A 25,645-nucleotide genomic window follows, 5' to 3' on the forward strand; every position below is an offset into this window, starting at 1 on the left:
GAAGTTTCACCTACATGTGTGACTGCGCCTAGTGCTTCCTGCGGCTCCTGCACAATGCTTCCTCCATGAATTACTTCACTGCGATCTGTTTCTATCTCGGCCTCAACTTCAACTATGGTAGGCTCAGGCGTCGATTTCTCTGTGATTGGTGTCAGACCTAGAAATAAAGTAACCAACATAAACCCTGAACTAATGACTTCAATACTTTCTTATTAATAATAAATGATCCTGGACACATGATCACACAAAGAAATTGGTGAAGCTGAAATTGACAATATACTGAAATCAACATGCAAACCTCCAATAAATAGGTCACGTTGGGCACTGACCCTGAATTGGTTTGATTAGCTGTGCAACTACTCGTTATTGACCAAAAAATGTACTTTTATAAAAGACCTGCTACTTGTAATATATAGACCATTCGCATACTACAGTATAGATTACCAATTATTTTTAGTCCTTCTTTATTCAAAAACTTGTAATCACTACATATTTGCATAACCTATCATTATTTTATTGATATCATGAAAATTTAATTATACCTTACTAGTAAAAATGTATTTTATTACATAAATTATTCTTAAACAACTTTTATGATTTATTTTAAAGTTGTCTTTACAATTTTGAAATAATAAGAAGTCTTAAAATGAATTGTGCTTTTGAACCAAAAGTTGTGGCATTCAACAGAAATGTGGAATATATTGATACATAAGCAAACTGTGAAAATACAATTATAATAATTTTTATAATGATGATAATGATAAATGAATATTGCACCAAAAATCCTTCACTTTAACAAATGGAAATGAGAGGTCAGAAATTAACTGCTCTCACTGTTGGGAGGTGCTCTGAATTCCCAGGAGAAATCAAGCACATATATGTAGCCATAGCAGTGACTTCCACCAAGGGGTTCCTTCAATTCAATTTCAATTACGTTGTACTAAATCAGTTCCATGGCAATAATGGATTCCCAAATGAGAAATCAATTATCATTCAGACCCGATGCATGCAAAAAAACATTTCAACTGCACTACGCATGCAGATTTCTAATAGAGTGAATACCTAGAAATTCCCTCTTTAATAATGTGCACCGAAAAATATAAAATCAGCAAAAAAAAAAAAAAAACACCAAAACATGCTAGAATTTGATCTTAAAATTCACTATCAGAAAACTAGGTATGATTTTTAAACAGGCTACAATGAAATGAATTTAATTATGCAAAAACTCAAAAAATCCCAACGCTGCCAGATAAAAGGCTCACTGTGTGAAGAGAAGAAAAACAAATTACAGGTATGGCTCAAAACTGAACATAACTGTGAATCACATTTGTGCCTAAAACTTGAATAGAAAGGTGTGTCTTGAGCTTCGGTTACCTTTCCCAAAATTAGAAACAGTTCTGCCACCTTGAGCTGCTTTTAGAAGCACATTTCCTTGTTGAACAGAGTCAACTAATGCTTTATCATTGGCAGGGTAATAGTCACCTTGGTCTGTTTCATATTTGGGTGCATTGGACTGTAACTTTTTCAAGAAATCAGCAAGAGCTGGAGTTTTTCCTTTGTTGTCATTTTGGCTAACTGGAGACAGGGCAGCAGAAAGTGCCGCTGACCCACCAACCTTGTTTAAAGATTGCATATTTTTCAACGTAGATGACAAAGAGTTGACATTTGTGATAACTTGGCGCATTTGGGCAAATTTGGATTTTTTCTTAAGGAGGGCCATTTGTTCATTTTGTTGTCTGCGATTTTTGCCAGCGGCAAACCAGCTCATTGCTGTTCCTGTTTGGCTGGTGTGTTTTTTCAGCATTCCCCATTGTCTGCGTGCTGTTGTAGCACAGAGAACAAGCAGCAAGTAAAAAAAATTTAAAATATTTGAAAAGGGGATCCAGTAATTAACTGATGCAATCAATGGCTATCTATTTTTTTCACCATTTTACTAACAGTTAAAATGTGAAAATTTTGTTTATAATTTTGACATCTCAGTATGAAAATAAGAAATATTTTTACTCAAACAATAAAACCAGAATTTTTCCTATACTACCAAAATCAACATTTTTCAATTTCAACAATGTACTGATGAAGATAAACACCAAAAGCTGTTTTCTTCAAAAATAATTGCCACTGAACTAATCAATATGAACAAACTTACTCAAATTCACTTTCAGGTTGCAAAAGCAATGCTTTAACTTTTATAAATCTGAAGCCTTGGCAGTGGTATATTTGGTTACAAAAAAATTCTTACTCTCTGCCAAGTCTCAATGCATTTCAATTAAAAAAGTCCTGATTATGCTGGTCACTGTCTTACCTCTTTCTCTTGGCTCTAAAATCGCAGTTTGGTCATATTCCTCTTCCTCTTCTTCAATTTCATGTGCTACAATAAAAATGTGAAACTCTAAATTCTTCTAAAACACAAGCAAATATTGGAAAATATTTTTTTCCCAAAACCCAGCCTTTATATTTCATCTTAAGCTAATAGTATGTAATCTAACTTTCCATTACTTTCTTCAGTTATTCGGCACCTTGGATCATCAAAACCCATGAAAAATGTGTTTAAAATGTGTTGATTAGTAATTGTTAACATTGAATATAAAGAATTAAAACAAATGTGTATTGAAAGAGATTCAATTGAGAAAAAAAGTTTGGTAAAGTCACAAAATAATTTTGAAGGGGACCATGAAATTCTAGAAGCATTTGTGAAACTATAGAGTTTAAATTTTAGTCAGAAAAATACTACATGAAATGAAGCAAAAAGCAGGGCCTTGAATAAAAAAAGCTACCTCCTTGCAATTCATCTGTTTCTCCTTCCTCAAGTTTCCCTGCAAGATTATTGGTCAATTCAAGGTCAGCTGATTTAAGCAGTGGTGGGTCATGATTGGCTGAACTGCAATCAGGTGATGCAATCCCACTATCCCTATTGGCTGGCATATCGGGATATATGATATCCACAGCAGTGAAATGTGCAGGTGTGTTATAAGAGGCCACAGTCGGAGAAATGGGCCGTGAACGATGTGCAGAAGCATTGCCTTTTTGGTGCTTTTTCTCGTCTAGCATTAAAGTGAAAGTGACTCTTGTAAGTGCAAAAGTGAAAGTAAAAGCATGTCAAAACTTAAAGATGGCAAAGTGTTGTTAACCCTCACTACACCCACATGCTTTCATGCAGTTTCAAATGATAGGCACAGATAGTTCAGATGAGTACCAAAGGGTTAATAATAGGGTACCCACTATAGCGAATAATAATAAGATAACAGGAAAATTATTTGGAAATAATCATTCATAGTAAAAGGATAAGACTATGCAAATACATGCATGTGTAACTTGTTAGGAGCATGAGTTTCAATATTTGGGATTAAAATAAAGTGTTCTTACTAATTTAATTCAGGAGGTCACAACAGATATTGAGCATACACAAAATAAACATAGGGGGATGCTATTTCAGGCAAAAGGAGGGGATCTTCAAATGAGTTGTAAATTTGAAATCAGTGATGAGGCGCATTACTTTTCTAGAACTATCTGCAAATCTTTCTAACAACTACCAACAAAATAAGAAGAAACCAAAGCATGCAAAAATCATGCTGATATATAATTTATCTCGCAGCCTGTATTAAGGATCTCCATTTACCTTATATCTTATTATTAATTCTGTGATTGTTAAATGCAGCAAGTGTAAAGCACCATAATATCAACTTCATATTCTTAGACAAGCAATGTTAAAAAAGCATAAGCAAGCAAGTCAGCTTCATATGTTAATGCAAGCACTAAAATCTTCCCTTTCAAGAGATTATCTTTAAATATGTGAGTGAAGCAAATGCAGTAGATTGTTGCACTGTAAAATGTGATTTTGCAGTTTGCTATGATCTTCAATTAGTTACTGAGGTTCTCTTTTCAAGTCGTACAAAGCATAAAAAAAAGAACAACACATTTAAGCCATGCCTGACTTTTCGTTATTTCAGCAATCTGCCCCAATCAAGAAAACTGCAAAGTGCAATATAATTAACAGCACAATCACATACTTGACAAAGGTTCAAAAATCTCAAAATCCTACCTTCTCCTCGGGCCAAGTAACCAGATCCTTCGCGGACTTCGATGTATTCCTTGTATATATCCTCGTCCTCGGATCTAAACTGAGGCTCGGGCAAGACCACGCTGGCGTTATCCAGTGGCAGAGACACCTCCAGCTGATTGGACATCTTGGGCTTTAATTTGCTGCCATCTATAGTAATGTAGAAATTTTTTTAGAGAATTTCTATAAAATTCTTTCACTGTCCATAATTCCCACAATAATTCATGTGAAAACAATCAAATTCATTTCATGCAATCCTGTGTTATCTAATTTTCATTTGATTATCAATTCCTGCTGTGTGTCACTGTGTTACTCTCTTGCAATCAATTGGATGCAGACTGCTCAACACTTCTGATTTCATAACATTGGCCTTGATATAAAAAGTTTAAGTAAATACAACCTTAACTGACAAACTAACCTGAAGGTAAGGCAGCTACCACCACTTTGTATATGACATCCAGACGACAGCCATCAATGACAACTTTACACCTGTTGCTGTCTTTGCTGGGGACAACCTGGAAATAAGACAAGGCTTTTAATTGGACTGTTTTGTAATGGAATAAGACAATTATTCTGGTTGGACTCTGTCGCAATGCAATGATTCCAATTATAACAATTTTTATTGAATTTTTTATTTGTGTACGTAAGTGAGAGAAAAAGTTTAACCGTATCATAATTTTCAGTAAATGTTTGAAAATGAGAACTTATTATGAATTATAAGTCATATGTTTGAAGACTATCTGGTATATGGTATGGTATCACATGGCATGGTGGTATGGTATTGTATAATGTGGTATGGTATGGTATAAAATAATGCCATATGTACACAACATACCATAAAGCTACATGTAACACAACAAAACATATTAATAAGGTTGACCACATCAACCAAGTGCCCTCACCTTGCTACCACACTGCTGCCCATTGAGGTACACCATGTAGCCAGAAATGTGCTGATGGGCAGTAGAGATTGACCGCCACACTATTGCCATGGAGTCCCTGTTAGTGGTCATCTCCAAAGAGATCACTGGACCACCCATCTCTGTGGTCACTGGGCAGTTCATGATCTGGGAAAAAGATTAAATGAAGAAATTATGTCAATTGTCCAGAGGGTTAGAGAGGAATAGACACCTCCTGGGTATGTACCACCAGCTGGTATAGGAACAGTAACGGGATAACAACATGCAAAAACATTTTTTTTTAATGTACACAAATGCTATAAAAAAATCATTCTGATATCATGGCATAGGTCAGCTCAGAATTTTTAATTGAAAACTTTTCTAAGAGTATTATGATTACGTATAATTCTTGTATTCCATTGGCAAAAAAAAAAAAAAAAAAAAAAAAAAAAAAACGTAGTACAGACAATTGGCAAAATTAATGCTGCAATTCTTTGTACCATAGGTAGCTCAAAAGAGCTATTATTATTAATATTATTATTATTATTGTTGTTGTCTGTTAATACCAGCCTATTATATTTTATTTCTATACCACTTACTAGAGGCTCTGATCTGTGTGGTAGAAACATGGGATCCTTGGGGTAAACCTCCAGTGTGATTTCATAGCTTCTTCCTCCTGCTAGACCAGCCACACTGACACTACTGTGAACAGGGGGAAACACCTCACAGTATGAGACTCCATTGAATAGGATCTAGAATTAAGAAGGGAGAAAAAATTAGTCAATAAGAAAAATATTTTTAAACTTCTTCATGGTCATGGTTGAAGTCACGTCAAGTCGTGGTTAAAGCTACATTGAATTTTTTTTTTGTCCCCTTCTTTGAACTAGGCTCTTTCATAATGCTTCATTTGTGAGTAATCAATAAATTAAATGATAAAGCTTCAAAAACAACTTCTGAAAAAAGTGAAGTATGTTTATTTAAAGGTGGTCACTGCTCCTAACATCCTTTATTGAAATCTACAGCCTTATCCTATAATTTCTCCAGGAACACTTTTTCTTTGCGAGTAATTTCAAAATAATATTTATTCTAAATTTTGAAAAAAAGGTGTGCAAAAATAATGAAAAATACCATATCTTTTTTGTGAGTAATTTCAAAATAAATTTATCATAAATTTTGAAAAAATGTGTGTGAAATTTATGAATAAATACCATACCTGATACCCCCTGATGAGCTCCACAGCCTCCTCCTCTGGTTTCTCCCAGAACACCTCCATTGTCCCGGGGCCTGTGAAGCAGCCCTTGATAGACGGGTTGCATGTGTTCCACAGCTGAAATTTCCTCTGTAAAACCAAATAATATGTAACTTGTGAAAAGCTACTGAAGATATATTCAAATTTTATGAAAATATGCGATGAGTGGTGAATATGCCTATTGCAAATAGGCAAGTTTTAACTTCCAAAATATCATTGGTAATTTTAAGATAAAAGAAAATATCACGATGCCATTTCTTCTTTTAAAAGAAAAGTGATCATTTTCAGACAAACTCCTAAATCTCTGTTAAATCCATTACACACAGTACAATACAGAGATCCTGCTGGCGTGCACTTTCAGGCCAAAACAATTCAAAAGTATTCCAGTGAACAAAGTAGCAACCAGTATCCTAGGATGGCAGTGACCAGAAACATTTATACAAGTACATACCACATCTGGGAGCTCTGTGTCGCTGTCTGATTCCTCGCCTCCAGAGACCTCTTGTGACAACACCCAGAACCTCCTGCAGACAATAACATAACATAACATAATGTGATAATTTAAAGCAGGACTTATCCAAGTATGCACAGAAATATAGGGAAATTGCCTTTAAATAACAACAATAACTGATAATCTTTAAATTTCACAAAGATAATTTCTATTTATATCTTTTATTTTTTTAAATAAAATCTTACCACACACACACACACACACACACACACACACACACACACACACACACACACACACACACACACACACACACACATATATTCAGCATGCTACTCTTGTAAGTGAGAAAACATCTTATCCACTTTCTTACCTTGAAGTATAGATTTCACTGGGCAGCATATCATCACTGACTGCCACAGCTCTGAGAAACATTAGACCAGCATCCTTCATAGATACACCCTTCTCTGGATTGTACAACTGGAAACATAGACAAAAAAGACATGTTAATATATCATATAATTTATTAAGTAATCATGAAATCTTAATAGACCATTTTATATGCTTTACCATGATCTACATGAGTTCAAAATGAACTTTGAAAAATGCAATTATAATCAAGAAACAGTGCACTCTATAAAAAGTGCATTCTTTAAAATCTGAATATGAATATGAAGGGAACATGTATTACATGTAAACTTAAGAAAACAATCGGAATGTCTCAGAGATTCTTTTTGTAATTGTGCATTCAATTGAAAATACATGTACAGTTCTTTTGGAATTATTACATACTGTCAATTTATTATTATTATTATTATTATTATTATTATTATTATTATTATTATTATTATTATTACAGCTTACCTTTGATGCCTTGTTATGAGGTAGTGGTGAAGTCCCGTCAGTGGTGTAATATATTTTAGCACTAGCCGAGTTACTGGCCAGCTGCAACTTGTGAAACTTTTCAATATGGCCGCCTTCTCCGCCTGAGGTGATGTGGGGAGGATCGCATCTGTCAGCTAAATTATCACAAGTTTAACTTTAGCACCTCATATGTGTGTTTTTAAAATTCATATATATATAGATATTTTAATAAACAATACATGTAGTTGCTTCAGGATTACGGTCAAAAATTCAACAAGCTGTAAAGCTGGATCCCAGACTGAATGTACTATGTTTCAGAGTTTGAGTACAATGTCATCTTTCTCTTGCTCTCTCTCTCTCTCTCTCTCATTTCTCAATCTGTGTCACTTTTTTTCTCTCACTCTCTCTCCCATTTCTCTTTTTCTGTCACTTCTCTCTCTCTCTCTCTTTTCATAGTTCCACACTTACCATCCGACTGTAGCACCCTGATAACCCCAGCAAATCCTGGTGCACCCTGAGAAGCCACACAGAATGTCCCAGCATTGTCAAATGTGTACAGAAAACTGTTCTTTTTCACAGGGCGCCCACTGTTGAATGACTTAGTTCCATGTATTACACTGAGTGGGCTCTGAGGAAGAAAGAATGTTACAAGCATTATGATTGAATACTTTGAGATATATATATATATATATATTACTTTTTGTAGTTAAAACATTAATCTATAAAGTAACACTTTTTCAAAACAAACATTTGAAAGATAACTGTGATTATGTCATGACGCAAAATCTAACATGCAAAAAATATTATACACATACTAAGAGATAAAACATCAATATTTGACACTGCTGGAGAAAAGATTTTAGTAATCTAAAAGTGAAGTTTTCCTTTTTTGTGAGGTTAGTCAGACTTGGAGAAGAGAGTCCCCATTTACAAGTAAGCACCAAGATCTGTCTATTCATTTTTTTCAGCTCACCATCAAATTTATATTAAAGCAGAAAAGGCAGGAAATAATGTGCTTGAGGTAAGTTGTTGCTTATAAAAAAATCTGATAAGCAACAAAAATGTGGATAAAAGAAAATTCTTTGTTTAACCAGTTATTATATCAGAATATATTTGAAATATGAAAAGTAAATAGCCTAAAATAAAATGACTTCCCTCCCAAAAATACATGAAAGATGCTGAATAAAACATCAATATTTTGGCTAAAAAAACATCAAAAGAAAAAAAAAGAACCTCTATCGTTATCCTCGTATGGTGAAGGCTTATAATCTTGTTGGGCTAAATGAATACAGATAAGATGGGTCAAACTGTTAATTATTTAATATTAAACAATTGTTTAAAAAAACATAAAAAACTGTTTCAAAGGCCAGTCAACCAAAAATACCCAAAACATTTTATGAACAATCTAATCTGCTATGACAGTGTGAAAATCAATAATCAAAAATTATAAGGCATTATTATGAATCACAATCAGAATAATATAACAGCAATATAATAATAGTAATAACAATTAACAAACAAAATAGGTCAACCCACTTCCACAGGCAATATGTGACAAGTTAGAAGAGAAAAACTGTCACTTACATCACTGTCTGGAGGGTTTACATGGATGATGTTGTGTTCCTCTTCCTCCTCTGCATCCTTCCACGTCCACAAGATACTGTGGCCCTGAAAAGGACAAAATATAAATTGCTATAAAACTATTGCAAATTACATTTCTGAGCAAAAAACTGAGTTGTAAGTCACTACTCTAATTACAAAATAATAAAGGGGCATTTAAATTAATTTTTCACTGAATATAAATTTTCATTCATTAAAATATGATTATTGTTGTTCAAAAATTAAAATTTGAATCATGTACATTCATTTTGACAAACATACTTGAGGTATTGCTATAGAGTTAGGATGGAAGCCACGTTTGTCCAGTCTGACAATAGCACTATCACTGCTTTCGTCCACCAGGATACTGCTCAGCCTGTCCTCTTCCTTCTTGCCCTGTTAAAAGAAATAGTAGACACTGAAATGACACACTCAGAAAATGTCAAGGTTCTTCAGTGATTTTTTTTTCTTTTTTAGAATTTAACATTAACCTGATAATATAGGCTATGACAGCCTTCAAAACAAATGCCTTACTTTTCATAGCTGTTACTGGTGCATGAAGCAAGTACAAAAATTGGTAAAATCAGTAAAAAATAATAACAAACTACTGTTAATTGTACAGACTTCTTATATGGATTGAGTGCTTGTCTGGAACTAAATTTAAATCAGATCTTGTTTATTGAGATTATTTTAGAGTATGAAAGTGGTATTTTTATGTGCATGGTTAACTGATAAAAATTACATAAAACCCTTTGCCTGTGTAATAAAAACTTACAGATTCTGATTTGGCTCTCTTTGCAAATGACTTGCTGTAGAAATGGTGCACTCCCATTGTGACGAAGACTTTGTTCATAGCTGGCCTAAAGTGGAACCAAACAAAATAATGTCATTACAAAAGTACATGATATATATTTCAAAGAAAAATGTCTCTTCTTCAAAATGTTTTTTTTGTTTTGTTTTGTTTTTTCCTTTACTGTTATGTACATTAAATGAGACAAAAATCATAAGATTTTCATTACATTATAATAGTTTAATCATCAAGAAAAAAACAGACTATTATAACTTTAGCAAAACAATGCAAACAGGCAGACATACCTTGGAATCAATTGCATTTTATCCTCCCGACCTTTTGCAACAATGACGTCGTCTGCATTCTTAACCTCGTGGATGTCATGTGACTTGAATCCCTTGCTGAAGACCCAGCAGACGATGTCATATGGAGAGATGGTCATAGGGTCGGGGTTAATGGCCGAGTTGCTCACTTGGACTTGTCGCACCTAAATTGGATTTGAAGCATTTAAAATATAGAACAAAACAATCAAACAAACAAAAAAAAAAAAGAAAAAGCCCTAATTTTCTGCTCATTGAAATTCAATCTTTTTCATCAGCTGAAAATGCTCTTTAAAATTTACACTTCATAAAAACATGAACCTACCAATGTACATAACCATGCACATATGCAGTTGCTTTAAAACTTAAAAAGGAGGTAAACAGTAGCCTCGAACTTCTCTCTTTGCCATCAATGAGCTTGCATCAAAGATCTCTCTAAGAATTATAAGTCACCCTTGATTGATTTTATTCTTTTACTTGATCTACAAAAAAAACCTGTTATTCAGTGCAAATTGCTAACTTACCCTTGGTTGTGAAGACACAATAACAGCACCAAATACATCAGCAATGTTGCTACTGACATAGTAGTACACACCAGGCTCTTTAAACTGGTAAACATAAGCAGATGGGCAGTCGCGGGCATGTCCACTACAGAAGCCCCCCTTCAGAGGCTGACCAGTGTGGGTCACTTGGATGATGTTGTGTTGCTTTTTGCCTGTCTGCCACACCCACCAGACGCGGTCAAATGGGTGGACCGTCAGGACCATTTTGTCAAATTTGTTGTCTAAGACTTGAATTGTGTGATTCTAAAAAAAAGACAAATGGCACAATTATTTTATTCAAAGAAGTCTTTTTAATTTTTTTAATGAATTATTTATTAATTTTTGCATTTTTTTTTTACAATTATTAGAATTGGATTACTTTATACTTTCTACAGAGAAACAAGTGATCCAAAGGATTGAGAGATACATAGGGATAGGTAATGCAAAGGGATAAGGGTAAATAAGCGACAAGCAATATACAGGGATAACAGATACAAAGACAAACATATCAAATCAAACAAAGATAAATTCTATGTATGCACATGTCTCAACCAAACAAATATTATATTATCTTACCCTTGGTCCAGGATTGGTTACAACAGAAAACGTCTGCTCGCTATCAGAGATGCGGTAATGCTGTACACCTATGGAGTTGAGCTGTATTGTGTTTGTCTGCACAAAACTGCAAACCTTGGTGAACAAGTCATCTAGTTTCTTGCATTTGTCTGGAAAATAATACACAGTGTTGAATGTCACAGAAATATTTGAAGAATATTGGGTGTAATATGAGCGATAATATATAGACTTTAAAAAATTATGCAATTAAACTGTGTTTAGAGATGTTGATTTTCTAAATTAAATGACACAAAAGAACAAGTCAGATCCATTTCCTTTCCCTTTCTGCGAGTTTCATCAACTTATTTCAAGGGTTGATGATTTTTTTCTACAAAATTCTACTTACTTTGGCAATCCAAATCATTCGGATGAGGCTCATTAGGTGGTGTAATACACTTCTCCAGCTCTACGATACTGAAAGGGTGCACCATGTCTGCCATCTGCCAGTGCCACCATATACGGTCACCAGTTCTTGTGATCAGTAGGTCTGAAGGTTTAGAACAAACTCACTTTAATTCGATAAGGATGTATTTCTGTAGAAAGTAACACATATAGAAATACATGTAATATTTTGAACTTAATGCGTCCGTTTTTGAAAACAATAATTTTCAATTATGACATTTTTTTATGTATTTAAATTAGAAAACATAATAAGAAATAAAATATTTTTCTTTTCATCCTTTTTTTTCTTGTCATCAATTGTATTCAACAGGAAGCAGCAAATTTTACGGAATTGTTTCATATTCTACAATAAAACCTTTACATGATATGATATCACCTTAAACAACTGTCTAACATGTAAAATCATATCTGCATACCTGGGTAAAAACCATCAGGCGTGACCTCCACAAAGTGTTCCCTCTGTTTAGGTCTGACTATGATGGTGCCCACATACTCGGCAGCCATCTCTGTATTTCTGTCAGAGAAGAAAAAAATCCCCGTCTCTGGGAACTCGCATGCCATTAACCCTGCCCTGCTGGGGTTGAGCCAGAAGAAACCGTCCTTAGCAGCCTGGAAAAAATAATAATACAGTTATCTAATGTATCATTCCAGTATCATTCATAAATGGTACTGGTTTGCAAACTATTGAGATCCTTCCAATAATGAGAGAGAAACAACTCTGGTCAAAACATGTTGCTGCTGCTGCTCACAATCTGTCCAAGGGCGAAGGACAATGATGATGATAATGATGATCTTATGTTTCTATATGAAAAAATGGCACATATCTATTACATATCTGTTATACAGGCACCAAGGTAAAACAATACTATAGCACCCAACTAAATTATAACTGACATCAAAAAGGGAAGACAATGAGAATTGAAATTATTTTGTTTTGAAGATTATCATAATAAAAGTTGTTTCTTTTTCTCAACAGAAAAGAGAAATTCTGTAAATATATTATACACATGCGTCCAAAGGCAACTTCCTAGTTAGAGCAGCACGCTAATCTAGGATAATAATTTTTCCATCCAATGACACACCTAAAATCCTTACAGCATCACTGATACGAAATTTAGCCTACAAAATATTTTGTTTTCAGTGTGCTTACTTTGTAATCTTCATCCGGTCTTTGGTCTATACTGGGCTCCTCTATCTGATAGGGAGCATGCAGTTTCTTGCACTTAAACTTGTCCCAGTGGAACCACACCCTGTCCCCCTCGTCGATCATCAAGATCATGGGGCTGAAGGTCCTGTCCAGGATTTCTACTTTGTGATCTCTGGAAATGTATGACATATTAAGTGAGTATTTAATAAGGTAATGTACAGATTTTAAGCCGAAACTGAAACTTTATCTTTGATATTGCTTGTATGTAATATAAACTATAAAATAATTGAAGTTTTTACTTTGAAAAAAAACGATCAGTTAGACCTAATAATAGATCTACATTAGAAAGGATTATTCATGGGTGGTTGGTATAAAATGAGTAAGATAAAATACTTCAAGTTATACTTCATCAGCGATGAATGCTTGCTCATTTGGTCAATTTTTCTGTTTTAAGTAATCAGCTTTTCAATGGTTAGGTCCTATGCAAAAATATATATATTGTGAATTTTCAATACTAAACTTACCTCTGTGATTGTTTGACATGTACAACACACAAGTGATGCTCCCCAAGAGATGCTCCCTGGGTCTGGAAATAATACAACCCTGGATGCCTGAAACATGGAACAAAACAAAAATTTGTTTTTTGTCTTCATTCATGAATTAAAAAAAAAAAAAATATATATATATATATATATATATATATATATATATATATATATATATATATATTGCATTTTACCCAGAATTTCTAAATATCCCTGTTAATTTTCCTATATATATATATATATATATATATATATATATATATATATATATATATATATATATATATATATATATCCCTATGTTAATTTTCCTATATATATATATATATATATATATATATATATATATATATATAGAGGAAAATTAACATAGGGATATTTAGAAATTCTGGGTAAAATGCAATATTGAAGCAAGGCAGTGGAGGTGGGTGGAATGGAGGAACAGGCATTGAAACTATAGATGCTCTTGGCATGCGCTATTAATTTTACACTGAATTATATATTATTAGCAACAGATCAAAAAGAGAACTGTGACACTTCTATTGATCTGTATTAATCTTCTTTGTCTCTTTTTTTTCCTTTTTTGAAAGGCAAAAAGAAAGGAAGGCAATGGACTATGGACTATAGTTTTCTAAAATATATCATTTCCTCGAGACATGCCCCATTAATCCTACTGTATAAATCTTTAATTATTTCTGCAGTCATCAGCATCAGGAGGCTTATGACAGACAAGACAATACCACAGGTGTTCATCATTCCCCAAAGAAAGTGAGCACAGCTTTAATTATTCATCTTCTTCGCCATTAACAACAATGACTGATTTTCTGAATTGCCACGCAGAACCATTCACAGAGAAGAACAGACTGCCTGTTACGGCAGTGAACACAATTAGATCAATATTAATTGTCTAGGATTGAAGTCTCTCTGTGACAGGTGGGTAATTTACTTCACTGGACCTCTGCATCCTAATTACTACTAAAACCCCATTCCCATAGTGTCTAAATAGATAGATCCAACTCTGCAGGGACTCTCGCTGAGTGCAATTAGCTTAACTGAATGCCACGCATTGACAGCATAAATAGACACACCTTCTAATATTCTGTAATTTTCTAAAGTCGGGGCTGCCTAGTTTCATAATTTCTCTAGAGAATCATAAACTACTGTTTTTCATTAGCAAAGTCTCACCTGAATTCCTGCCTATAAGAGCCAGTAGGAACTGCCAATGTTTTTCTAAAAGAGAAACAAGGCGAAATGAATTAGTCTAAATTATCACTATTATTGTTATTCTCATTATTATTAAACTTCATGTAATAAGTACAGAAGGTTTCATCTACATATACATTTATACATGAAAATTTAGAGGTCTTCGTTTTTCAAATCAGTGCAACGAAAATTTAATAAATAAAAATTATCCATACAGTAAACCTGGTAGTTGTGATCTTAAGAATTCATTAAAAAAAACATTTAAGAATAAACTAATCGTCTTACCCAGTTTTCTCCACTTTGGAGAAAGCACAGTGTTTGGCACAGTATTTCACTTCCCAAACAGAGTGTGGTATGTTACATGTCTTCCAGTTCCATTTTACAGTGCGGCCTTCATTGATCCTGATTATCTTTGGCATAAATCCCTCATCGGTCACTTCGGCCTGGTAGTCTGACCTCGGCTTGACCGTGATGGTCAGAGGAGTGGTCCTCAGGCCAGCACTGGAAGGTCAAGTGGACAACGGATTTAATTTTTAGGGTTCAGATATAAAGGACAGATAATGTATTATATGACAGCTAAACTAATAAGTGCAATAACCCTTCCATTATTATTCTGAGTCATAATGTATCTTTATTATGGCAATACAAATGTCTTTCAGTTCAGTTTTTTAACTGTAACTTTAAGTGTACAACATAGCTGATGAAATTCTCTGCTGACGTATTATGACAATTTTGGAACTTAAAGAGATTTCTGAATTTTCTTGGTGTAATCTATTAGCCAGGGACCATTCAACTTACCTTACAAACTTATATTCCCCCTCCAAGTTGAACACTTGTTCAAAGGGTCCCCTCTTTGTGACTTCTCCGCTGGTGAAACCCCCCTTCACGGGTATAAACTCTGCACCATTGTGGATAACCTGGAGATGGGAAAAGTCAATCTCTTTTAATAAGAAGAAATGCTGAAACTTTCCCTGAGAAGTTATTAAAATGACTTGTCACTTTTTCTTTAACTTCATTTGTTACTTTTTTATCTTTCTCTTATTTTTATTTTATTATTTTTTTACTATTTTAATAGTCTTCTTTGATAATTCCATTATTATACTATCCAACTGCTTTTAGCTACAACACATTTTAATCCACTTACATTTATATTATTATCATTTTTATTTGAATTTTGCTTTTATATCATTGCTCTTGTTCAGAAGTTGAAAACTGAAGAGGGCATATTACAAAATCAACCTGCACGAAGAGTTAATGACCATGTTTAAATTGATACAGAAACAGAACAGAGTGAAAGAACAGAATCAATTGACCTCAAACTATCATTATGGCCAATATATGAGTACTACTAACAAAAAAGAAAAAAAAAGGCAGGAGTACTTGGGGTAATTTTTAACAAAGCATTGCATCTTGTTTGAAAAACCATATGACTACCTTGTAATACTGTCACATGTAGCTTTGCCCACTGCTCACCTGTGTAACATTAAATCCCGGTCCTCCGGGTTCATTCCAGGTCCAGAGAACTGCCTGTCCTTCCTCTATGGTGACATTGGCCTGGCTGAAGCCTGTCCTGGTGATGTGAACCTTGTTGTGTTCCAAGGCTAAAATAAGAGTTTTTCAATTTTCACTATCTTAGCATTATTAGAGGGCATTCAGAAAAAGCTGATCTGCGAACTGACAGATCCCGGATCAAATCTGGCCAACCCACATTAAAACAGAAGAGACTACATGGCATTGAACTAGTAGATTTGACATTAGACCCTTTAAAATAATGTTTTGAAAGTTACTATTGAAATCAAAGGCTGCAGTCAGAATAGCAAATTTAGTCTGCGGGCCAAATATGGCGACCGACTAAAAAGCTTGCAGTCTAATCTGCTAATAAACACTGAATAGATTCCCCGTGGGTCAGCCATATTTGACCAGTGGACTAGTTAGTCCGCTGTTCTGAATGTGGCCAAACTAGTAAAAATCGCAGAAATCAGACATATATTTTCCAAAAACTAATTTACTTTATATTTGAAATCATAAATTTACACTTAGACTAATAATAATGTACTGAGGATAACTACATGTAGTCATATCCAGACTCTGACTCCATGACGTAAACCACTTACCTTGAGTCCTGAATCTTTTCCCAGTAATCCCTGACATTGCACGTGTGTACGTCTGCACTTTCTGCCATCCTTTTGAGTCCGGCCTCCCTGAGGTCCCCTTGGCCCCTGACTTGGCAGACGCGGGAGGCGCAGGGGTGGAAGGTTTCGAGGGGTGCGCCGAACCACTTCCATTGCTTTTATTGTCTCTGTTGGTTGGGTCTCTGGTTGTGGAGGCGCTGGTGGGGATTTCGACTTCGTCCTTTGAGGCACCCGCCCCCATTGTCAATTTACAGTATTTCCGACAGTTTTTTTATCTGTTAATATATCCAGCTGTTGGCTTTACTGCTTTAAGTGTGCTTGGTACCTGCAGACAGAAATGTAATAGTCTTTAACATATATACAAAATTCACGTGTACCAGGGTTTTAACTTGAAGGTCTATACAAAAATCAAATCCATTATGAGACTTCAAATATGAAATCTCTCCATGACATTTCTTTTAGATAAACAGCTGCTTTTTTAGCAGATCTAAAATCTGAACCAAATCTGTGATAGATTTGGGAAGAAATGGTTAACACTTAACAATTACTTTATTGTTAGTTATATTAGAATATGTTTAGCAATTGGATAAATTCAATGTGCTAAAGCGAGCCTAGATTTTTTATCATTTTTATCACTTTTTCATTAGTAAAAGGTGACATGCAACTGTACGATGAATAATAATACTTATACAAGATTGTCAGTACTACACCTTAAATGTTTACCAACAAAATATCGTGCAGTAAGTTTAAGCATATGACTGCAATACAAATTTTATAATCTTTTTAATATTTAGAAAGTACTTTATAATTGTAAGATAGAGGCAAAAATGCATACAGCACAGTAATACTGTATCTGCACATCTGTTGTGATACTACTAATCCAGTGACTACATAATGATCAATAATCAGACAAGACACTGACAACCCTAAAAGTCACATTTCATTTCACAGTAACAATAATCACCATAAATTAACCATAAAAGCCATTAATCCTATAAGTTTCACGAACTCCAGTTTCCTACCTGTAAAACTTCTCGAAGCACCCCTACGGCCGTCTAGCGTGCGGCCATATTACCTCTACCATTGAGTCTGTGCCAACTGTTTGTATGCTAGGCAACAATGTATTTATTTACATTACTCCAGTCTCTACTAGTCTCAGCAGTTCCTGCAAGGGACAAAGCCTGCTCTGCCTCTTAGCTATTATGTCACGAACCTGTCTATCAAATAGCAATTGTTGACCCAATGCAAATAGGAAAGCGACTTTGAATGAGTATTTAACACGCTTGATTGTACACCGAGAATGATTTTAACATTAAAGCAAACTTGATTTGAATGAATGTTAGGCCTAAATGTGGGTTAAGTAGAATTTCCTAAATGCTGCAAGAATCATAACAATTGGGAGATTGTTCATATATATTTTAATGTGAAACTGATATGGATTTGTCTGGCCATTGTGTTTGTAAATAAGTCAATATTTTACTACAATACTTCAGAATAACCTAAGATGCTGAGTTAATAACTTAAAGTAACTTAATAGACTACACTGTAAACAAAACCAATAGCCATATCGATTTTTCAACCTCTGTGATCAGTCTACGCTTAATTAATTATTTCCTTTCAGGCTTTTTTTAAACAAAAATCACTTGATCTTGTTAAAATATTAAGTTTCACAGTACCAAAGCGTGAAATAATGCTTCCTGACAAAACACTACCAAATATGATGGAGTTTTTACTTTAATATACAATTTGATATTTGTATTTTTTAATAAAATAAGTGTTCCCTCATTATGTTACAGCTGGTAATTAAGTAATGCAAATGTTTTGATTTTTATTTTCAGTCCAGACTTTTTTTTAGAGGTCACTTCTTCCTTATTCATTTTTTGTTTCATCACTACTGATTTATGCCATCATTTCTAGATAATCATCTACTGTTTTGTTAACTTAAAACATATGGACTTAGTATTATCATGAGCTTAAATGGTACCATGACTGATTTTTTAACACAAAAAAACTTTTTTTGAGAAAAAGCCTTGCTTTAAGCATTTATGATACAAGGATAATCCTATGCTACTTTTTAGGTACCAACACTAGCAACAGAGTTATTGATATAAATTGATATTAAAAATAAACAATGTCTGTATACATAATGCAATTTTTCATTCTCCATATATTGATCCATCACCTGGCTTCCTAAAAGTATACCTCCTTATGGCAAAATACTACCTGGGAATTCTGAGAAGATTTTATCCCACTACTGCCCTGCAGCATGTTTCATGCGCATTTTATCCACAAAACCTACAAATTTGTTAGTTTAAGCTGTTATTTTACATGACATCATAGATAAGCGGCATCATGTTTTATGGACAGATACATATACTCATACACACTCAGCTGCCATTAATGCTCTTTTTTTAGTCCATAATGTTTCTTTTTGACACAATGAAAATGTTTGCTCATGAAATATAAGTAATTTCACATCCTCACAAGCTATTCGGAATGAAGATTACAAGTATTATAGGCTCATGTATCATACTTAACACAAATGTTGGCTTTGCTAATGTTTTTTTTTTTCTGATCCTTCACTACTGCAGTTTTACCATGTAGTTACTTCTGTATTAACTAGCTATTAAAGTAAAATGATCAATTCTTATTTCTTGATCGAGGCATATCACTAAGGAATGTGTTTTTAAGGTTATTTTTTTCTGGTCATCAATTTTGTCTGATATGCACATCCATGGACAATTTTTCTTTGTGTATTTCAAATGACTATCACTAAGTTGACAACAGACCAATATTACCGTCTATTTATCTGGAGACATATCTGTGAATACACTGAATATCTGTGAAAAATCAATCTGTCACCCTGGTAGAGGGTAGGGAAACCCCTGATTTCAGAGTGACCTCAAAGCCAAGTTCTGATAATAACAGCCAGAGCATAAGGAAACTTTGAAGAGCTGGGTTACCAAGTTCTTTAATATAATCAATCATAACTGAGTACAATTTGTGGATTAATTAAGTCCTTGCATGTTTTACAGACCCAGGGGATTAAATACATACATAAGTTATTGTCTTGACCTGACCACACCCATCTTCCCTCACAGAAATGAAGTTTTAACAGGCAACTTACAGTACTGGCGATATACCCCACATTCTTCAACTTGCATTACTTCATGCAGAATCTAGAAGTTACCAGAATCATGCTCCAAAGGTATTCATTCTTGATTCTAATTTTTATTTTATTTAGTTTAGATTTTATTAAGTGTTTGGCACATTGCTAGTACTATATCAATATCCAGCTGATAACTGAATCACAGGGGAATGTGTTGAATGCATGACCTCATGCAGAATTTTGTATGGTGAAACTACCTGAGAATCGTGCTCCAAAGGAATTTATTCTGGATTAATCCTGTTTGGCAACAAGTACAATAACTCTATCCACTTGTGATAGGTGGCCATCACTAGGGAAATGAGGATTTTAATATAATCTAAGTCCCAATCAATTAAGCACTATGCTGTTATCAACATCAAGCATGCAAGCACAATTGCACTATCATGCACTCCAAATCCAATTAAACTGAGTGTGATACAGCAATAAAATAAGACCTACTTCATTAATCCATTTGCCTGATGGGGTATACACAAACTGTTTTGTTTCTAGACCTACCAACCAACCAACCTACCTTCTTTTTCTAAACTATCAATAAGGTTGTCAATGTGACCTGCATTAAAATATGTTTGGATATTGTTTACGTGTCAAAATCAGAACAAAATGTGAAAATGGAAGATTTCGTACTCAGATGGTTAAAAATGATAATGTGAACATTTGCAAAAATTAACAGAGTTACTAGTAACCACATGCCATCTATATGTGTATATGTTGATGTTTAGTCGAGGCAAAAAATTCAGGCTGCTGACCAAATACCAAACAAAAGTGAAGGTAGACTGGCAACTGTAATATGCGTTTATTGGCCCAAATGGGCCATGAATGAAATCTACTAGCTTACTAATACTCTCACCGCTCTTCTATGCACATAATTTTTCATCAATTAGTTTCCTTCCTGGGTTTTTATTTTCTTAACTAATAAATAGACATGTCCAAATGAATTTGGCCAAGGAACCCATTATAAATAACCTACACACACGGCCCAAATACTATGGATTACATCAAGAATGTGTTACCAAAAACAAAGCTTAAATCTGGGAATAAATCGACTTTTTCCAGGCCAATTTTGGCAATTTTGGTTTCACATTCTTGGTAAAACAGAATTGGTTTTATGTATGTTTCAGAATAATATCTAGGTCTGCAATATCTTGGTAGGGCCTGCTATAAGTTACCAGTTTTCACTGGGAAGTTGGGTGTATCATACTTTTTTCTTTTTCCTTTTTTTTTCTTGCCATGCCTGTTTTTTAGAAAGAAAACATGTTTGTAGACGGAAAATATGCCTTTGCATCATACCCACTGAACAGAATGACAACAGACAGATTTCTAGCATGTGGCTGCTAAATTTTTAGTACTTACATTATTCCTATTCTTATTTTAGATTGTTTATCATTATGCCAAACACTATGAATATCCATAGAATTTTTTTTTAATAAACAGAAAAAAGAGACTTTTTATGTGTAGTTTTTATTTTTGTGTACAGTTAGTTCTTTAACAAGGTCTTTGCTTGTAATAAAGATCCCATACAATATGCCCATATCAAAATTCAGTTCTTATCAAAGCCAGGCACTTTGTTGTTCATATAGTGTTACAATATGTGTGCAAGCTACCGTTGCCATTTCTTCTAGTTGATAAATGACAAATATGATACTATGATGCTACGGAGCTGCATGTTCTTAGCTAGATTCTAGATTTTTTTAGGCAAAAGAGATACAGGATAAAAAAGAGGCAGAAGAATCATCCCTAAACAAATCAAGTATATATATATATATAGCCAGGGGGGTTGGGGGGGCGGGGTTGAAAGAACTTTTTTGCCAGGAAAAGGTTCATTCTTGGAAAAATTTGATTTAGGTACACCATTTCATTGTAAAAGGTCCACATTTTCAGAACTCCCCCTTTTGAAATTGCTGGTTTCGGGCCTGCAAACGGTCTTTGAATTTGCTTATCTGAATGTGCTCATAATATCCACTACTAGTAAATCTGGTAAATTCACTGTAGGAACCATGCATATTGCATACAGCAGTATATAAACGGGGTTAAGAAGATGTTATAACTTAGGAATTGTTACTTATCAGTGATGGTATATTAATTGCCTGTTAACTGTATTATTTTAGACAGCTGTTTTAACAATTTCCACATCAAAATTTTCTTTGTTTGGTACTAGCTAGGTAAAACTAAAATCATAAAAAGATGTTAAAATAGATGTCAAGTATATATGTTAATTAGAGTCGTGCCTGTAATTATTTATCCAACTTTTTTTCAAGTCAATCAGAACCCAATACCAAAAACAAAGCTTAAATCTGGGAATAAATCGACTTTTTCCAGGCCAATTTTGGCAATTTTGGTTGAACATTCTTGGTAATTAATACAGTCTTGGTTACATGTAAATCTCAGAATAATATCTAGGTCTGCAATATCTTGGTAGGGCCTGCTATAACTAACCAGTTTTCACTGGGAATTTGGGTCTATCATACTTTTTTCTTTTTCTTTTTTTCTTGCCATGCCTGTTTCTAGATAGAAAACATGTTTGTAGACGGAAAATATGCCTTTGCATCATACCCACTGAACAGAATGACAACAGACAGATTTCTAGTATGTGGCTGCTAAATTTTTAGTACTTACATTATTCCTATTTTTATTTTAGATTGTTTATCATTATGCCAAACACTATGAATATCCATAGAAATTTTTTTTAATAAACAGAAAAAAGAGACTTTTTATGTGTAGTTTTTATTTTTGTGTACAGTTAGTTCTTTAACAAGGTCTTTGCTTGTAATAAAGATCGCATACAATATGCCCATATCAAAATTCAGTTCTTATCAAAGCCAGGCACTTTGTTGTTCATATAGTGTTACAATATGTGTGCAAGCTACCGTTGCCATCTTATTAGTATGGGTATAATCTGCATCTCTTCCAGCATGACCTTCTAATTTGTTGCTCCTTAAGTCACTATGAACTACCGTTCTTGTAACACTCTGAAAATGTTTCAGTAGTCACCTATTGCAGGGCATACATTACTTTAATTTACCTCACAATAGTTATATGAGGATTGTTAGCTTTGCAAGTATGTGTGAAAATGAAACCTTTTTTAACATGAAGGGAAAATAAACAAAACGTTTTCTTTAAAATTGTGACGCCACTTCAAAAAGAGGTCACAGTTTTTGACTCTGAAAGGCCTTGCACCTTTGACTTGTTTCAAATGCCACTTGAAAGTACACATGCTGTACACATAGGGCAATCTTATAAAGGCAGGTGTATAGACACCTCTGTTTAGGCCTCGGTCCAAGTGTACTAAATTCTTGTGATAAAAATATAAGGAAATGGATGGATTATAGTTTAAATGCTCTATTAAATTATTATTTCATTATTGCCCCTCCCCCCCCCCACACCCTAACCCTTCTTTTACCTCTACCTACCCCCCCCCCCCTTATGTCTCTCCCTCTCTCTCAAAACCAAAGGGCACAAACAAATAAGTCTCACATCTCTAACCTTCTCATTAAATTTTCCATTTTCTACAAATTCTTTCTTTTCTCTTGATCATGTTTTTTATATGCATACCATATATACTAAGGTAAGCAAGATGCTAGGTTCTACACTTGATATTCTGTAATTATTTCTATGCTTAAATGCACAACATCACTTCAAATCTAATCACATATATTTATATTAAATGTAAACTTACCTTGATTGAAATCAGAAAGACCACAATTTCTTAAATTAAACAGATATTAATCCATAGTTAAACATCGTCTTGTAAATTTCCTTTCTTATTTTGAGATGGAAATGCATGCTGCCCCTGGCAACCAATGCACAGTTTTCGTGAGAAATTAGTATGAATAATGAATTACTGACGGCCACGTCTAATTATTACTTGGAGGGGGTTTATGATTTAAACAAAGATAAAATTCCTATTTTTTTAAGTTCTGTGTATCACAGACTACTAAAGACTTCATTCATTTAAAAAGAAATTTTGAAATCTTTGAAAGCTGAATGAAAAATGAAAATAAAAACAAGTTTTTAAACTGAGTTGCAATTAGAGCATGTTTTTCTATAATAAATGGCCAATGAAGCAATTGAACTGTCTCACATTAATCTTTATAAAAAGTTTTTATACAAAAAAGACCCACAGAAACCTGGTCAATTTCTACTAACAATTGCTTCATTTTAACATTTATTACCTCATTAAAACATAAAAATTATCAGTGAAGGAGTATTTTTAACACAAGCGCCTGTGGACCCCCTTTTCTACCCTCTTAGCATATGTTTTGCAGTGCCTGATCCAGTAACTACCCAACAACTCCCGCGGGATTAAAATCCAATTTGGTTTCCACTTCAATAATAAAGTACATGGAAATGCAGAAGGCAAACTAAGCCATCTCTGTAATTGTGGAATATGATGTTGCCACTTGGACACTGACCTAACGATCAAATATTTACCACAAGGTAACAGACAATTTAAGATAAACATGAGAGACTTGTTTAAAATAACAGATCGAAATCTGTATCTGAGTGTAGTACTTTTTCTATTCTGATATTTCAGTGAAAAATATCAATGATTGTGTGTGGTGAAATACTGATTACAGAGGTGCTTAGTACTTTAGGTCTACAGTATATTTACAATTTTCACCTCTCTATGAATGAATATATTCATTTTTTGTAGGTCCAATACTAAATACATCTTTCAAACCACACAAAATTTTATCTTATCTTTTATACAAAACCAAAAATTTTTCAGTATAAGTAAATGAGTTGTAGAAACAAACAAATATTAATATATCATAAGAAGGTTTGTTCTTTGTTCATTTTACCCCCCTTTTCTTCTAAGTAGAAATTGATTCTGTTGGAAATGCTTTTCTCTTATAATAAGTTGCTAAGCCTTCAGAGGGTTCTTTTATCAACAGGGCACTACTGGTCTACTCCATTAAATTTTGTCAGTTTTAGAGTACACTTGAGTATTATAAATATATAATTATTTGATTCAATGTCTCTTTAAGATAATCATATACTCATGAGTGCACTTTTTAAAACACGGCTGAACTATATACCAAACCAAACAAAAGACCACTCAAAGAACACAGACCATAAAGAAAAACATCAATTACTGAATGAGATTACTGATATTAGGAATCCCGGATTCAGTCTCTTTCCCTCTGAATCTACCAGAAAGTTTCGTCAAAATTTGTGAAAAACATTTTGAGCCCTCTTATCCACTGTCAAACAGACAAAACAACATAAATAAATAAATAAACCCTCCTTCACTGGCATACTAACTGCTGTAATTACAAGTATTCAAAAGGCTGCTCAACCCCCTCATTTCATTTTCAAATAAAAATGTGAAAACAATTTCAGTTCAATCTCAATTTTAGCAACTATAAATAATAATTGTTTCTACTGGCTAAATGGTGACACAACTTTTTCAAAGAAACAGGCACGCAATCTCTTGGACAATTAATGTTGCAAGGAAATACAACAGAGCAATTTCCTGGACTCACTGACATGCTAGAAATATAAAAAAAACCTATCAACAGAACATGTGTTTGAGATGTATGTGATGTTACTGTAGGTAAAATAAATCAATAGGATTCTCACATGGGAATTCATGGCTATCATATTACTGCTCTCGGTACACTGTACCATTTCATTATTTACTCTTCCGATGATTGTGACATT

The 25,645-nt window shown here is 33.9% G+C and overlaps 1 protein-coding gene across 5 annotated transcripts in view; it reads right to left on the reverse strand.

The window, feature by feature from the left end:
• The window catches only part of LOC106170904 (uncharacterized), a 57,054-nt gene that overhangs the window by 25,782 nt on the left and 5,627 nt on the right, over positions 1–25,645 (reverse strand). For 2 of the 5 annotated variants that reach the window (XM_087015974.1, XM_087015972.1), the window contains exons 2-28: positions 16,798–17,140; positions 16,157–16,284; positions 15,482–15,600; positions 14,969–15,184; positions 14,666–14,710; positions 13,460–13,546; positions 12,939–13,107; positions 12,205–12,397; positions 11,733–11,873; positions 11,348–11,496; positions 10,754–11,035; positions 10,215–10,396; positions 9,895–9,979; positions 9,402–9,515; positions 9,105–9,188; positions 7,989–8,148; positions 7,521–7,675; positions 7,030–7,136; positions 6,657–6,729; positions 6,170–6,295; positions 5,556–5,708; positions 4,960–5,124; positions 4,476–4,572; positions 4,040–4,207; positions 2,775–3,041; positions 2,303–2,368; positions 15–157 (exon numbers count right to left, since the gene is read on the reverse strand). In XM_087015974.1, the coding sequence (XP_086872100.1) occupies positions 15–157; positions 2,303–2,368; positions 2,775–3,041; positions 4,040–4,207; positions 4,476–4,572; positions 4,960–5,124; positions 5,556–5,708; positions 6,170–6,295; positions 6,657–6,729; positions 7,030–7,136; positions 7,521–7,675; positions 7,989–8,148; positions 9,105–9,188; positions 9,402–9,515; positions 9,895–9,979; positions 10,215–10,396; positions 10,754–11,035; positions 11,348–11,496; positions 11,733–11,873; positions 12,205–12,397; positions 12,939–13,107; positions 13,460–13,546; positions 14,666–14,710; positions 14,969–15,184; positions 15,482–15,600; positions 16,157–16,284; positions 16,798–17,056 (3,933 nt within the window). In that variant the 5' untranslated portion in view covers positions 17,057–17,140. Of the gene's footprint in view, positions 1–14; positions 158–2,302; positions 2,369–2,774; positions 3,042–4,039; positions 4,208–4,475; positions 4,573–4,959; positions 5,125–5,555; positions 5,709–6,169; positions 6,296–6,656; positions 6,730–7,029; positions 7,137–7,520; positions 7,676–7,988; positions 8,149–9,104; positions 9,189–9,401; positions 9,516–9,894; positions 9,980–10,214; positions 10,397–10,753; positions 11,036–11,347; positions 11,497–11,732; positions 11,874–12,204; positions 12,398–12,938; positions 13,108–13,459; positions 13,547–14,665; positions 14,711–14,968; positions 15,185–15,481; positions 15,601–16,156; positions 16,285–16,797; positions 17,141–17,837; positions 18,310–25,645 lie in introns of those variants that run through there. The other 3 variants (XM_087015973.1, XM_087015975.1, XM_087015976.1) reach the window with 3 other exon arrangements.

This window comes from Lingula anatina, chromosome 6, assembly GCF_051362555.1.
Source record: "Lingula anatina isolate TDL-2025a chromosome 6, LinAna3.0, whole genome shotgun sequence".
In the NCBI taxonomy this organism is placed as follows: domain Eukaryota; kingdom Metazoa; phylum Brachiopoda; class Lingulata; order Lingulida; family Lingulidae; genus Lingula; species Lingula anatina.